The following is a 17,729-nucleotide window of genomic DNA, read 5'->3' as shown; positions in this document are numbered from 1 at the left end:
AAAAATAAAAATAGAATAAACAAGGAAAAGAAAGGCAAAAAAATAGTGCAAAACCCAACGCATTCCGGTATCGCCGCGAGATTTGGCTATGGTCGACACACGATTTACTACGGCGGACGGACCTTGCTCGATTTTCCCATGGGCGATAAAATACCTATTATATATAAATATATATATATATTATCACACTTCCCCCCTCACAGTGTTTTCCGTCGGACGTTTTAAAACCGGTAAATAAAGAAAAATAAAGTCCGTAGAATCGCCCAATCATCCAGATCGCGCAGACCATACGGTACCAATATACTACCACTTACAGTATGCATTTGCACGGCAGCTCTTACGGATTCGGTTGTATACAGTTATTGTTTTTTATTATATATAAGAGACAAGTGGGAGAGATCTAAAAAATAAAAACAAACAAAAAATAAAACGTTTTTTTTTTTTTTCATTATTTTCTATTTAACAACGAATGATACAGGACATTTTCGACAGCAAACATTATACGCAATATTTTACTAGGTATTATACATATACACCTATGTAGAGTACCGGAATGATGATGACAACGTAGGTATAAGCAACGACGAGGTTGAACGCTGTCGACCGCGGAAGGAAGAGACGTTTTGGTCGGCAATCATTTAGGACGCCAAAAAAAAACGGTCGAAATCTTCACTTGTTTCCTACAGCTATACTTTGTAGACGGTTATAAAATATGTATTTTATATTATGTATATATATATATATATATCTTAAGAGTCCAGACGACAAACGAAAAAAATAAATACAATTTGTTCGAAAGCTTTGTAGACACCTATTTTAAAAATATCATTAAATCGAGTATTGGTAACAGATCAAAATATGTCGTGAAAAAAATAACGTTTAAACAAAACGTTGTTTGAATATTGTTAAAGTGTTATATAAAAATGATTATGTTATTATTAAAAATATTGCAAGTAAAACATTGGACATATTTTTCCATAGTACTCGAAATACATTTTATAAATAATGTATTTTTGTAACAATATTTTTAATCTTCTGTCGAAGTATGATTTTCAAAATTTTATGGAATTAGTATGATAATATTTCTTGGGCAATGGATGAAATGAAGAGTGTATATTTGTTAACATGTAGTAACGCAATATTGATAACCGGTTACAGGTTAGTAATTCACCATTTGTATATTTTTATTACAACAAATTAAATCACTGTCATTTTTAAACGGTCAGCTTAAACTTTGAGAAAATTATTAGATATAGAAGACATGTTTATAGATTATTGTTACCAACCCTGCGGTTGACGTCAGTTCGACACAAGACTATATATTATACTTTGTTATAGATTGTATTTTCTAGAAGATGCCTAATTCCTTTCTCCTCTTCTCGGCTACTGTTGTAGACACTAGTCACCAACTACATAGTAGATCAATAGAAACGTTTAACGTTCGATAAGTGACTCCTGGCAGTCGTGTAAACCGTGTAAACTGTAAACACCTTTGTGTGTCTACGTGTAATCTTCTTTTTATTTATTTTTTTTTTTTATGAAGATCAATATAACATCATACACAAACGGTTTCACTTGTCCGTCGCGTTATTCGGTCATGTCTTTGAACAATCAACGTTTGTGCACATGATTTTTCATTTTTTTTTTTATTGACCGTCTTTTTTACCACAGTATTGACGTACGTGCATCGTAGACCGCCTTAACTGTCTTACATCAGGCACGTCCATCAGTACACGGTCGAGTAAAAATATTGATATTATAGTTCAGATTTTATATTATTATTGGTTTGACTTTTGTTTATAAATTAAACGTGAAAACGTCGTGTTGGTGTATGCCGACGGGTAGAAAAGCGGACACGTTAAATTATTTTCATTCTATGGGTTTTCAATTTAGGAATAGATGAAAAAATAAAACAACTACTGCAAGCTGCAACCCGTGTACCTATTATTGTCAACCTACAAAGTCGACCGAATGTTTCTATTTAACTCTGTTTTTTTTTTTTGTAAATTTTAACGTAAACAATTATCTGAGCTTAATGGTAAGAGTTTTATTAGCACCATTATTCAAGACGGTTCTGGGTAAGGACCATACGAAGTCCTATCACGAACTCTAATTGGTAAAATCATCAAGTTTCCATAGGTATCTTTCCTCTGTCATGTTTGCCAAATATTGGTCATCATATTCATTCAACTTTATCTTGACCATTCTTCTGTAGCGCTACATCTCAAAAGGTTCTATTCTTATTCAACAATTGACCATGTATCATAAAGAAGTATACTCCAAACGTTTGCGTGTAGAAGTTATTTTCTAATCTGTATTACTTGAAGTAAAAAGGCCTTTTTTTTGTATACTATTTCCTTTTGACTCGCCCTTTTGGCACTTATGACACTTCCTAAGTACGTGAATTCTTCTACTTGCTCCACTTCGCGGTTTCCGTTTATTTACATAATATTTAGTCGGCTAATCATCGTTTCCTTCATAGTTCCTAACATCCTTTGTAAGTCTTGTTATTTTTTTTTAGCTACATCATCAGCTAACCGTATATAAATTTGTTGTCATATAAAATATATATCATCGTCCTATAGATAAAACCTGTGTAAAACGTATATGTACATAAATACAGTGTCGAGGAAGCGTCTTAAACAGCCTGTTTAATAAAATGGTCCGCTTAGCAAAAACGTTTGTCCGGGCACAATGGTAACGTGTCAACCGATCGAGAAAGGTATGGCGGTTGGTATATTGTATGCGGCATGGTTTGTATAATAGTACAGTAGTAATAATGACAATAATAAATAAAGATTTTTGTGCAGTTAACTACGCGTTATATCGTACGGCCGACCCACTATATTATAGTACTTAACGTAGGGCTACTGATCTATATAACAGTGTAAACAACAATGATTATGACCAGCACATTCATCGTCGAGACGGATCAACACAATGACAGTAATAATATTGTTAATGCTATATCCGTATAGTATAATATCATTGTGTAGTATGAGCTCTCCGTTGATAACACAGCAGTCCATTATTCGCCATCAGCCCAAAAAGTAAGCAGCTCTTCTGTGTTAAACATAACAAGTGTCTTTCAAAAATTCCGTTTTGGAACCTGCCGCAAGCCGTTTATATCACGAAATTATCGTATTACCGAATACCGTTAATAGTTTTAAACAAACAAAATTCACAACTGGTGATGGGCAAAAAAAGAAGATACTTCGATCCATAGAATATAGAAAATATTTTAACTCTGTTAACTGTTAAAAACGTGTTGTGACAAATAATTAGGTAAAACTATTTAAAACACGAAATGGTATTTAAATGTATAAATAAAAGTATATAAATAGTTCTTGAAATTGCTCAACCATACTTATATCATACCGTTTGTATAATCAAATTTACAAACAGTTGTAGAATAACAATTAATTATTATATTAAATAATATAATAAAAATGAAAAAACAATATAATAAACACTGCTATCATTAAAAGTTATTTACATATTTTCAATATTATATTTGTGATCATTAATGTTTTAAATTTCTAAAAAAAATTATATTATTTACTGATATTCTTTTAATGGATAAATTTTCTTTTATAAAGTATTTTTTTATAACTCGCGAAATGTATGTGAGAGAGAGATGATTTTGGAAGAGAGTGACGAGAATTGGAGATGATTCATGTGGCCAAATCCTTGTGAGGAGTTATTAGACAAATATAGAAAATCGAATACTAAATAAAAACTTAACATGCGGTTAACGGACACTGTCGTCCACATGACGACTGACCCGAACGGATACGGTCACCCGACTACTAATATACAGGTTTTTTCTAATAAAAAAAAAGTTTAAGAAGCGATAAAATAATATTCAGGTATATTTTAATTGTAATTTTTTTTTATTATTATTACTACTTAACTCCGCTCAGTATGCCTATGTATAAATATTATGCGCAAAATTATACGCTACGACGAAACCACTACATACCATAATATGGTTTATGCTTACAATAATTATACAATATAAAATATATTAAAACGCTATGTTTGTAATTATGTAACTGTAAACACGGACTTGCGGTCATCTATAATATATGCTGCTTCAGCACCTATACACCACCGTTACCGGTTAATTGGCCGTCATCGCGGTTGGCCCGGGTAAAGGTATGTATATAGGCTTATTTTGTTAACATTACAACAATATCAAATTATGAAAATTAACCACGCATAACTTTGAAAAAAAAAACAGTAAGAAACCTACATAACTTATGGAAAAATTGAGTAATAATAATATATAAAACGGTCAAAATTTGGACCTTTTCGCTCGTTAACTCGAATAGATTTTATTTGGTTATGTCCCGGTTATTATTCAACTCAACAAATTGTTGGTACTGTATTGTGTAGTGTGTTGAAGTTTATGTTTGAATTAAATATTATTTTTATTGTCTGTTTACCCACAGAGTAGTTCGATTTGTAAGAATATTTAAAAAATACAACTTTTAAGTACGTCTTATTGTAGATAATTTAAAATAATTCCAATAATTTGCACTTTGCAATTTTTTTATTACAGCAGCTATTGAAAAATGAAACTATTCAAATTCGACTGCACGGCTTTAGTAAAAATACATAATATTATATTTATTTTTTCAAATTGGTACTATCGATTTTTAAATTATTCATCTATAATATTATTATTGTTATCATTTTTGTAACAGCTAAGTACCATAATATTTTTCGGCCAGTGAAGTATGTATTTTTATGTGTGTGTAAGTATGTATATTGTTATTATACTACCCATAGGTATTCTATTGCCGTTTATCGTTTTGAATATTGCATAAACGCTGAATAAACGGCAATGTTATTGTACAGCGACTTTTATTGTATCGCGTTTTTCCACAACACCGGAGACGATCATAATAACATCATTATTATCATCGATCCGAGTAGTGACTTTAACGAACCGTTAAGACGTTTACTATTACCTATATCGTAGGTATTATGTGCGGTTATAAAGTATTGCTTGTGTGTGTGTTGTTCTACCGCTGACGGATGAGATGCGTTTCGGATAGGAAAAACGTTTGCTACTAGATTCGTACACGCGGATATGTATAAAATTTAATTTTTATTCCGAATTTCGATAGATAGGCAAACAAAAAAAAACCAAATATTATACGACCGTCGAACCGTCGCGTTTAACCTGATTTTCCAACCAGAACTGCAGCAACAACATCGGCTGCGTCCTCTAGACTGTTTTCCTTATTATAACAATATTAAGATTCCAACAGCAGACAATCATCGTGTCAATGTGTACTGCAAGTACATATAAAATGCGATTTTATCCAAATCCCCGTTGACCGTATACAATATTATAATAATATTATGCTTGTGATCTATCCGACCCAAACGCTGTAATCGCAATTGTACTGCATTGCACAGCTAAACGTAAACTGACATGCGAGACTTGCATTACAACACCATAATATTATAATCACATGGCAAACGGCTTATAGGGCATTATTAGTACTGGTGGAAGTTCTGGTAACTCTTTAGCAAATGTTTACAGTTAACCGCAGATGTTATGGTTTGGGTATATCTGGGCAAACGGGCTATACCTAATATCCATGGGAAAATAATACATTTATTCACAGAGGTACTATAGTGGCGCCAAGTATATTACCTACATTAACGCGATCAACATGATTAATCAATAAAAACATATTTATATTTTCATACGGGTTTGCATACTACTCAGCGCCATTAGGTTATTATGGCAATAGTATGCATTATTAAAAATTGTTAACATCATTTAATTATTGTTTTCAAACCCATTTAATGCATAAATCAATTATTTTAGAGTTATGAAAAATGTGTTGAAGAGTTTATAGAAAGAAAGTTAAATGTAAATATATATATATTATTTTTTAATTTTCAAAATTATGGGTGTTCTCGGTTGAAAACTAAGTGTAACGTTAAATTACTCAAATTGTTTTAACAGCTTTATTTATGAAATTTAGCAAACATTTCAATGAAATACTGTATTATACAAATGTATCTCTTGTATTATTATGTACTCTAAAACCGTAGTACTTGCGCGCACTTCAAAACGAGTAAAAGTAGCCAATTTGAAAAAAATGCATTTCCTACCATTGGCCGTGGGTAATGACGCGGGAAACAAACCGGACCACCGAAGTTCGTACCTAGTTATTATTTATTATGTCCAATTATCGACCTGACCGAGTGGTCGACGATTTCCATTGTTATTAAACAAATGTAATGCTTAAACGGCCTAAGCGAAAACCAACGATTTTTCGGTGTACCGCCGACTGTCCGCGTGAAATATTACTACAGCCAAGTGTGTCACTAAAATAATAACCGATTTTGGGTTAAGAGGAAAAAAAAAATCGAAAGTAAGGTAACACGGGAAGAAAAGACTACCATTAACGGTTACAGCCGACAATCCGTAAGTACTACTGGTAAACAGAGAGCTATAAAACAAAATAAACCCCACACAAAAACAATATACATATATTTTATAGTTCACTGAAAAAATGATATTATTTTATAACGATACTTACAATATGTTTAATACTGCCGTCATATTTGTTCAAAATCATTTTTTACAAGGAAACGAAGATATGATCAATAACACTAATAATTTTTTAAAAATATTTCCGTGTACCTACTATATATGCATTATTTTTAAAACATCAAACAAACGTTATACTTTTTGCCAAATCTCGATAAAAAATAAACTATTTAGATGAAATTAGCGATAGCCCATAGTTTGAGTTTATCAATCCGCACGCCAAATTAGAAATATTAATATTTGCAAATGTAGGTTTGAACATAGTACAATTTTTAAATTTCTAAGATTTAGGAAGTATGATTGAAATGTTTGTTATCAAAATATTGGTAAATATTATATAAATATTATTTTAGTTCAAATTGCTGTGTTGGAGTATGGGTCTAGACAATTGAATTATCTAGTCATTAGTAGAACACTTGTCCCGATTGATCCCATAAACGGAATCAACACAGTAAAAAAAAAAACAATTAATAACAAATTATAATATTTAATAAATGTTCTTACCATATTTTATGATATTGCAAAAATATTTTAAAACCATATATATTTTAATATTTCCTTAGCACTAAAAAATAATTTTAATGTTTAGGAATTATTATTATTGAACAACTTGAGTAATCAATTTTTGATTGGCAAAATACGATTTAAAAATATTGTAAAATGATTTAAAAACAAGAAAAATAATAATTTTATTGTGTTTAAACAGTATATTCTAGTAAATAATACTTATGAAACATAAAATTCCGTGACAAACATCTTTAAAAGGTAATTAATAAATATGAAAAACCAGTTTGACAACACTTTTAAGTTATTGAAAATTGTTTTGCCGTATGGATTGCTATTAAACATTTATAATTGTTCAATGTAGTATGTTAAAATATATTATTGCTGCGTGGGATTAAATTAAGCATTTTTTTTTACATTGTATCATATCAAAATAACATGTATTTGAAATAGGTAATTCATTGTCGTGTTTTTTTTTACATCATATCTACACATTGTAACGGTCATAATAAGATAATGTAAAAAACCAAGCCACATCGTTAGGTCTCCTAACCGCAGCGCCATCGGTCATTTACATTGTACAGGTGGAAATTGGAGTTGTTTTCGTTGATTTCGTTAATGTAACATTTTTTTTAACGTCTCGAGCACCCATTGGTGAAAACTATTTAGCCCTTATACTTTAGAAAGTACTCACCTTGAAGACGGCGATCAGAAATACGGCGGCTCGGAACAAGTTACCATCCATTTTCGGGCGGATAAGGAAAACAAACAACAATACGATCGTTCACAAATTGTCGATGGAAAGAACCGTCCGTTTGCGGTTGGAAACCGATTTAAAAATGCAAAAAAAATATCACCGACGGTTTTCAAAAGACTTTAACGAACTCGACCGGCCGGCAAACGATCACCGCGATGGGTCGGACGGACGCGAATTCATGGCACGGCTGTATTATGCAAATCAAATCCAGTAGCGGCGTGTGTTTAAGCACAAGACCTGTGCACAAGACTCGGGTAAGTACAATGTAAGCACCGTGCCTTATGTGGAAGCAAATTCGCGACGGACGAGTCAGCGGCGGCGGCGGCGACGACGGTGTTTGTGGTTTGGGCGCCGAACGTTGTGTGTGCCCGCGGAATCAGGAAGAAGACGGTTTACAGAAGTGCGACCACCGCCGTCACGGGCCAGCAAATTAACGCGTTCCCCTTGTTTACGCGCCACTAAACCACCGGCCCCACCGCCCGTAGGAAAGCATCGACGATGATCGGAAATCGCACACGACCAAACCGTGTAGATGATATATTTTTTTTACAGAGGACTGGATCAGTTTGGATTTGAGAAGAACGCGGCCCCGAGGGAGGCAACGCCGACTCTAAGAAAAGTACCCGACTGAGAGAAAAGAACACGACGTTAGTTTATCCCTTTAAGGATAATAAATATGTCCTAATGGCACCCGCGAGAAGGAATTTTTAACAAAACAGGCAATAAACTGCGCCCTGCCCTGGAAATATATATTAATCATCTGCGAGGTCGCGAGGAAATCAGCGAGTGGAGCAAGCAGAAAAAACAAAAAAAAAGATACCAATAAAATTTGGCGACAGCACCAATTAAGAGTCCGCGCTGGGATTTCATATGGATCACACCCGGAACGGTCTTGAATAATACTAATTTAGTGCCTATACGTAACTCCTATAATTAAAGTTAAGATAATTTCTCTACGTTTCAGTCGTTAATATTTTCAGGGAGATTGACCTGACCGAGGAACTGAGTTATATAATATGGAAAGAATACTAATTACAATGTTAATTTCCTAAACCTAACAAAACCTAACCTACTCCACAAAAAAAATTCCAGTTCACTGCAGTGAAAAAAGTATGGAGTTACACTTCTACTGAAGTGGCTTTTCTAACCTCGTCATATACTCAATGGCACACAACATAAGAGTGGATCGTGATTAATATTTTTTGTTTTGAGATTTTGAACTATTTTCATAGTAGCACTAATAACATTATACACTTCGAAAACAATTATTATTAGAAGCCAAAGATTAAAGTTTTAGCATGTAGAAAACACATCATAAGTTTATCAATCATACTATAAACATGTAAATGTAGTTTCTGTCAAATTCCACAAATGAAATCAAAACAAAACTTACATTCATGCAGCAGTATGTTTGACGCCCCATTTGTTTGATTCAAAAACGTTCTACCAAAATGTCTAGCTATGAAATGCTAAATTGAATATTTTTTTTCACAATATCAAATAGTAATTAAAAAACATAATATGTTTGTATAATTAGGGTTATTGCCTTAACAAAATTGTAAAGTACACAAATCGTTAATAAATAAATTCCCAAAATCAACTTTTATTGCAATACTAAATGAACATGATATAAAATAATGTGATAATTAGATACTCAGTTTCGAATGAGCTATCCTAATTATTAATTATCAACAATCGTGATGATGATATTTAACGCGTTTGAATCGTCTATAGATATCAGCGTGGACACAAAAGGTTCTCGGGTACTATTCCTAAGAAGCTCTATAGCATTATAAGAGTGTTCCTGTGCTGTTTTTTTTTATACAATCACGAGTTCCTAAGTAACATACTCGTATTATTATTATTTTAACTGTTCCAATGGATCCCACGAAAGACCCGGAAGTCGACCTACAGACGGGTAATCGAAATATAGTGTCGTTCGCAAGACTTACTTTCAAAGTAAACGGATGGATATTATTTTATATCATTATATTCGTACAAATGAAACCAATCAAATATTATATAGATAGTGTAGCACGTGCAACGCGTATTTGTGTTCAAAAATCGATTATTTAAATTTGGAACGAGCACCGCTTACTTAGTGGAATAATTTCGATCGACGTTTGTGAAACTGTGTTCTCACGGTAAAGAAAAAGTATGTTTTTAAATTTGTGACCGTCAATTTATTTTGTGGTAGTCTGTTCAACGTTATAGCCGGACACAATGTAACCGTGTATGACTCGCGGTAAATGTTTCCACCGTTAAAGTGTACCTTCTTATATTTTAATAGCTAAAAATTTAAGAAAAAAAATTCGATAAATAATAAAAAGTGTAACGCATACATGTAAAATATACTGTATGTTTTTTTTGTCTCATCACAATATCATAAATACATCATTTTTGTGTTATATATCAGGCGATCGGCGCTAACTATGGCCCAGCCAAATTCTCATACATTTAATTAGTTTTTTCGCGTGTGTGTGACTCAAGTTTCCTAAAAATCTTACATTCAAGGTTAGTGACCACATAATTAACTTAATAAAAGAATAACATGGTTGTATGACAAATATCTAATTTGCCATCTAGGGTCTATCGACAATCACCAGAGGGGGAGGCTTTTGAGAAATAATCCGTTACTTAAGTTATTATTTATAGCAATGTACGCTTTTAACCTGATTAACAATAATATTATTTTACTCTGTTGTTATAGATTACAAATTTTGGAATCCCAAAATCCTGCTTAATGCCCCCATATAAAATTCCTAATAATAATTATAGCGTTGATAAAAGGGTTTTTTTAAAAAGTTAAAATACTACGTTTTTCTTTAAAATTATTTTATTAATATAAAATAATAGTCAATATTTTTAAAAATATCTCAACAGTTCAAAATTCCAACATCTCAAAATTGTAAAAATATTTTAAATTCATTTCATTTCCTGGCAAAAAAAATCATAAACCAAAATACTTAATCAATAATTTCTCAATTAAAATACAAATCAACGGAGGGAATATAAAGATGTACACAGTATTACCTTGTATTGGTATTTTCATTTCACCAAGACATTCGTGGTATTTCGTTTTTGTGTTATTTTCGATTCAAGAAGAGCACTACTAGTCCTAGAAGCAATGTCTTGCATGTTAATACACCGCATTATAGTATACATTCAATAAAAAACTGTCTTCTACCAAAATGTAAAAAAAAAACCCGTCTGCGATGTACTAATGTAGATTAGTTCCAAGTGACGTTAAATATATGCAAATGAACTGAAGTGGCGCAAAATTCGTGTGAAACAATTGTAATACAACGTACCTAAGTACACTACACTCAATGTACCGCTACCCAAACATATTGTCTTGTGACAAAGTATAATTTTTTTTTCCTTTTACAGTATCTTCTTTTAGTAAACGTTTATATGTTACTATAACGTGACAAATGTTTTTGGCTAGAAAAGTGGTTTAAAAATTAAATTTAAAATGAAAACTAATTTGTAATATAAAAATAACATAACAATTGTTGTTAGGTGAAGGTATTATATAAAAATAATTAACCAAATAATGGTAGTACACAGCAGTTTTAATGGCTGTTTTATACCAAAATCAGTAAAAAGTGTATTGTTATCTCTTACGGCTTGTATTAAACGTATAAAATATTCCCAAAAAAAAAAATCCAAATTTGATTTTTTTTTTTTGATACTGACTATTTGAAAACTTAACTTTGAGATAATTTCAAATTATATCAATACAGTTTGTATAAGATACGCTATGGAGGGCGTTAAGGTACGTTGATAGTGCTCTAAACAAAATTAAAAAGATAAAAATTAGAATATTTTTTTTAATAATTTAAACCCAAACTAAAGTGTCACCAAAAAAACAAACTACACAATAGCAATTATTTTTTAGAGAATACGACTGTCTTATTCGTAATGAATCGCCCTCTATGCCTACATATTTTGAAATACGTTACACATAATATTATAATATGCATAATCCGTCAGTTAAATAAGTAATGCATTCTGTTTGGGACTCGGGGGTCGTGCATTGTTTGTAACACGCACGTGATGTTTGTGGTAACAAAATAACGAGTCTATTGAAGTACAAGAATGAATGTCAAAATCGAAAACTCGCGCTTTAACACGGGCATTGGGCAGTGTTTTCGTGACGATAATCGCATTGGATAAACATCCCGTTAACCCGTTTGCATAACAATAATATAATAATAATCGTATTAGCGTTAGCTCACTACGCTGAGGTTCACAAACGAAAATCCGGCACTTGTACTAATATAACACACCATCTTTTATTCACAGTTCATTGGCATTGATCGCCTTAACGCGGCATCGCTAACAGATAACGTCGTGCACCAGCCGTAGGATTTTTGGAAACACATTTTACCCTCCTCTGCTACAAAAAAAAAAAACTAATAGACATCTCTATTATGGTCCACCTAGGCGGTTTTCAAAAGCTGTTAGCGTTTTATATATGGAGCTGAGAGGGTACCCACGATACCCCCTAAGCCGCTGAACTGATTTCTACATGTAGCAAGTCTGTATATCTGAAATCATACCTGAACGTTACGTTTTTGGACCACCAGTTTTAGAAGTTCACCCCTTCCCCTTCAAAATCGAGAAAACACAATTCAAATATTATCATGATCTTTCTTCTAAAGGTCATAACTCATAAAGCATAGCCTTAGTCGTAGACTTCCATTCATTTCTCTCTAACGCCATGCCTTTATATGGGGACCATCGTTGCATCCAGCCATTTCAATAATTTCTCAACAACACTTTCGGCGTGCTCTGACCTTGGCGAATCCTGGTGTATACTAGTTAATCATTGCAATTGTTTTTGTTCCTCCCGGACCAACCCGGAGGTTGATGACCATGATACACAAGTGTTAGCAAGTGCGTACCCGTGTACATAAGTACTATTATAGGTAATAGCGGCGTAGTCGTCACCGTCGGGCGGGAAAACGAGACTTCGCACCGCGCATTAGACACAATATAATACAATTCATATTATTATTTTGGATATAATAGTTGTGTAGATTGCATATATCCTCGGATATCCATCGCGGTCTACCGTGTTCGGCGTACCGAAAAACAACAATGGCTATGTATTATACCGGAAACCAAGTACGGGTTTTTCGCAAAATCTCACAGCTGCAGGTGCCGGCGCCGCGCCGGTCGCAATCGTGTGTCCGATGAGCCGGCAACGGGCGCGAGCCCAGCTGCATTACACAGTGTGTGTGTATATATATATACAAGTATTTAATAATAATACTTTCTTACAAATCGGATCGGGTTCTCGTTCGTACAGGTCGAACCACACTGTACATCCTCTAGGTATAGAAAATTGCCCGTTTCATCTCGATTAACCCGAGCCAAACAGTCTGTGACCGACGTTTTTTTACGAGTGCCGAGCAAGCAGTGACGACATAATATATTGTTATTATGTATTTCGGTAAACCATATTCGTAAACCCAATCGGGATATAAAAATACGAATATAAAAATAGTTATAATAAAATAATTTTAAAAAAAATACTTGATAATAATAATATTACTAGCGCGGAAAGCGGTAATCGTCAGCGTGGGATTTTGTGGTTTCCGTGCTTGTGCCATGATTTTTACTTATGTTATTGTTTGCATTGAATCGATTAAAATCATTTTTTTTCAATCTTCGTTACAAGACAAGAACCGTTTTATATTGGCGTTATGGTCGCCAATTCGGGGCCACGACGGAAAATTGCACGTTATGTTCTCAATGTTATTATTTTCTATTAAGGGGCCTCGCGGCTGTGATACAATTGGGCGTAAATACTTCCATCGATCCAAGTTCGCATTTTATCCGATTTCAGTTATGCCAAAAGTTTTGAATTCCTCGTCGTCTCTTCTGTGGTTCGATGTATCGACAAAAAGAAAAATAAACAAAAATAGATCCCTCTTGCATGTGTTAATGTATATATGTTTACAAATGTTGAGTTTTAGTGAAAAATTGCCTATACGGTGCTTAAAAAATACACTTTTATCGCGAGGCCCCTTGACAGATGTCATAATCGTCGGCCAGCGGTCTTAACCGTGGCATACATTTCGGCTACACTTGGGAATTGGGTAATATCTATCGTGAAACCATATCGAAATGGTTTTCTTTTTTCCAGTACCGATTAACCCTATAATGATTTATAAATCTCCTGCGTCGTCCGCAATGTTAACGGCTAGTACCGATCGATTAACGGCGCTTCCACTATAATTTTTTGCAAGCGCCCTCTATTCATACCGATAATGAGTGTGTACACGATAAACCGATTTTTTTTTTATTTGCCCCCCCCCCCCGTTTACGGTACCTACAACATAATAATTGCGGTCTCCTATAAGAAAAAAAAAACTAGAAACTACATTCGTAAAAAAATATATACATTTTATACTTTGCAATTAATTCGTCGTGTACGAGTTCATGGTTAGAATACGAATAATTCGTGCTAAATGGTCCATTTAAAAAAAAAAAAATTGTCTACAAATAATATAAAAAGTTTTATCCGCAACAGGATTGTGTTATATGCTTATAGCCAGAAGTCGAAAATCAGACAACGGTCATAGTAATAATTAAACGAGGCTTTCGTGATGTCACGGACTTGTATTTTTCAACGTGAAATAAATATTTAATGATAAAAAAAATGACTTTATAAAGCCAACAACGTTAAAAAAATGAGCTAGTTTTTATGCTTCACCGCGACGATAAGTCATTCTGATTTCATGTAGAAATATATTTAAATTAAAAATATTAATTTCAAAAAGTATTAAATTTTAAAAGTAAATTATTTTGTTATTATTTAAGATGCAGACGACGTGTAAGGTAGACTGTACCTATTGTTATTTGTATCTATGTGCGGGAAATCTGGCTTAGTTCATAAAAAAAAAATTATAAATTTGAAAACCTTTATTACAATTTTCAGTCATGTCTTGAGTTAAATGGTCTTTAAACAATTCGACAAAACCTATAATTCCAACATTATCTGGCGTCGAATGTGCATATGGTAGTCATCGAGTTGGATTTATTTAAAATGATTAAATGTGAGAAATTAAATATTTGTTTTATTAAATATCTCATCATAATAATATTTTATTCATAATCTGCATTTCGTCTAGTTTGAAAATTGTTGCAAAAATAAACAATTCTATTGTATAGTTTTATTTAAGTATTAAAAATTACTAATGGTTTTTTGTCAAACGCTTTCTCTATTGTTTTATGTGTATGCATAAAATTAATTAACCATGTACTCAAATAGTTTGAGTTATTATCTATAATAGCAGATCGTTCTGAAGACTTTTCTATCAAATAAACGGATTTAGTGTATTAAACCGTTGCATTCTCCATATTATTATAAACGAATAGTAAAATATATACATTCTTCTCTTGTACGATATTGCATTATAGTATAATAATAGGACATGGTCGGGTAACCGTTCTTGTACGTATCAAATAGGTGCATTACTATTAGATGGGCGACTTTGAATATGGAGATTTGCAGAATCAGTTTACCGTGAAACATGTGGCGAGAACCGAGTTCATTTTTTGGATTCCATTTACGACTAAATAGATATACAAACTTATGTCAATATACCACAATAATTAATTTAATTTAACCTACGCAGACAGAATATGATTAAAAAAAAATTGCTAAAATGTTGTTAAAAGTAAGCAAGTTTTTTCAAGTTACTTCTTTTATCAAGTTTATTTTCTTTACTTCGTCACTGTACATTTTAAAATGTCATGAACCAGAAATTTGTTTATACAAAATTATTGTTATTGCAAAAAAATAGTTAATGGCATTTTAACGTACATGTTTTTAACAATTACTCGTTTAGAATAGAATGATAAAATTATAATAAATGAAAATGGTGAAGCTCAATAATTTTCTATACATTTCAGTGTTTAATATTCTCTGCGAAATGTGTATAATATTTTATTACCTACCTGGGAAGGTCCAGTTTTATGGGAATATACTAATATTAAATATTATTAGATATTTCCAATTATCGTTGGTTGCTATTAGATGATATTAGTTTGGATCTCGATAGGAAACACTTGGCAAAGGCAATTCGCTTGAAGGGAGGCATTCAAACGGGTTTATGATGTGTTTGGGAGTTTAAGACGAATCGTCCGTGTATTGTCATACATTATTGTATTTTGCCTGTTGGCGCGTTCTGATGTATAGGTACTACACACTTGCAGTCACAATTAACGTAGTTCCGCAGCTGGTATGTTGGTGTTTATTTTTATTATTAAAAACCACCAGACAATCGTCAGACAGGTGTTCAGCCGCGCGACAGTGGTTTTTTGTACCGAATTAAAAAATTGAAAAAAAAAACAAATAAATATACCTAGTATTATACGAGCCATAACTGAAACATAATAGTGACATCGTTTTCGGCGGTTAAAGTAATCGGACGGATGACGTTGTCGGGTATAGGCCGTTATACATCTGTCGACGTCACGGTTGATTAGTTAACGTAAAGGAACTCTATGGGCTGTGTGCCTAGTGGATTGTTTGACCAATTTGTGCGTTCCTCTTCTGTACACATTATATTATGGCATATGCGATACTCCGAATATTTGACACGGCCGGTTGAAGTCGATCGTTACCGTTACGGGTCTTTATCGTCCTAACAGTCCGTTTGTTTCCCGAATGGTACCTAAGCCGGGAACCACTAAAAAAGGGGTTGTTTTAGCTAGGAGGCAAAAGGGACAATTACCCCCATTTTCCGTAGAATCATTGGGTACACACCTAATGTAAATGTAAATTAAAATTAGTAATATCCACTAAACAATTGGGTCTCATAAAGGTTCAAAAGTTAAATCATGCTCGTATGCGATACCAGAGGTTATTAGTGACTGCGAATGTACTATAACTGTAATCGAGAACCGCAGATGAATGGCTTAGGGCGTAAAACGTGCATTTTTTAAGAAATTAAGTTATACACAGCAAAAAATACCCAATATAGTCTCCTATTGGAAATAATAGTATACAAATATTGAAAGCCAGAGTTTTACTCGTATAGTATACCTATTACTGTAAAAGGTCATACAGAAGTTTATTAACATGTAAGAGAAGATATTATAATATAAATCTGTACTGAAATTTTCAAACATCTTTTCTAAAAAATATTTTTAAAAATGCGCTTATATTTAGGAAAAATCATAGTAAAATTAATTTTGAATTAGGTATACATATATATTGTCTGATACTATGACATCATTATGTGTGTACTGACTCGGTATTGTAGGGCAGCTTTCGTTGTTATTTACATTTTAATGTAATTTGTTTGTAACAATAACGAAGTATAAGTGTGGTAATTATTCAATAATAATAATAATTCTATCGCCATTTGGACAATGCGAAAATCTTCTGAAAACACACGTGCAAGTGTGTACGTGACTGATTTTCCTTTTGCTCCTGAAATGGATTGCGGATAATAGTGAAATCGATTCTGTAAATTATTATTATTTCAACGCGATTATTATAATGATGATTTTTATCGAGGATGCGACTGGTTGGAATATTTTTATTTTTATTTGTGGACGTGTTAATAACACTAATATAGGATAAAAAAAACATAATTGACGGATGCGCAAAAAATACATACTTGATACTATTGACTTACTTTTGTTTTCAGAAATCCGACCGTTTAACCATGTGTATTATCATCTTATAATATTATTGGTTTTCCTGTTATTATTATCATTAAACGGGAAAGGGGATGGAGAACGTGTGTTTTTTTTTATTTTCCTCCGATTATGAGTGGTAGCTGCTTCGGCGAAACAACAGCAGTTCAGCGTTCACTATATAATATACCCAATAACATTATTCGTGACGGTCGCATCTCATTT

At 32.8% G+C, this 17,729-nt stretch overlaps 1 protein-coding gene across 2 annotated transcripts in view; it reads right to left on the bottom strand.

Moving 5' to 3' along the window:
• Positions 1–15,426, bottom strand: part of LOC126841754 (uncharacterized) — a 31,693-nt gene extending 16,267 nt beyond the window's left edge. Inside the window, exon 1 of one of the 2 annotated variants that reach the window (XM_050578389.1) lies at positions 15,334–15,426. In XM_050578389.1, the coding sequence (XP_050434346.1) occupies positions 15,334–15,390 (57 nt within the window). In that variant the 5' untranslated portion in view covers positions 15,391–15,426. Of the gene's footprint in view, positions 1–7,778; positions 8,187–15,333 lie in introns of those variants that run through there. The other variant, XM_050578398.1, reaches the window with a different exon arrangement.
• Between the last annotated feature and the right edge of the window lie 2,303 nt (positions 15,427–17,729).

Source organism: Adelges cooleyi, unplaced genomic scaffold, assembly GCF_023614345.1.
Source record: "Adelges cooleyi isolate 19-005CV unplaced genomic scaffold, UGA_ACOO_1.1 ACOO_flye_CR_arks_rails_tigmint_CR_PRNA_108, whole genome shotgun sequence".
Classification (NCBI taxonomy): Eukaryota; Metazoa; Arthropoda; class Insecta; order Hemiptera; family Adelgidae; genus Adelges; species Adelges cooleyi.
Note: the sequence above shows the minus strand (reverse complement) of the source record. Positions and strands in the feature narration are given on the sequence as shown.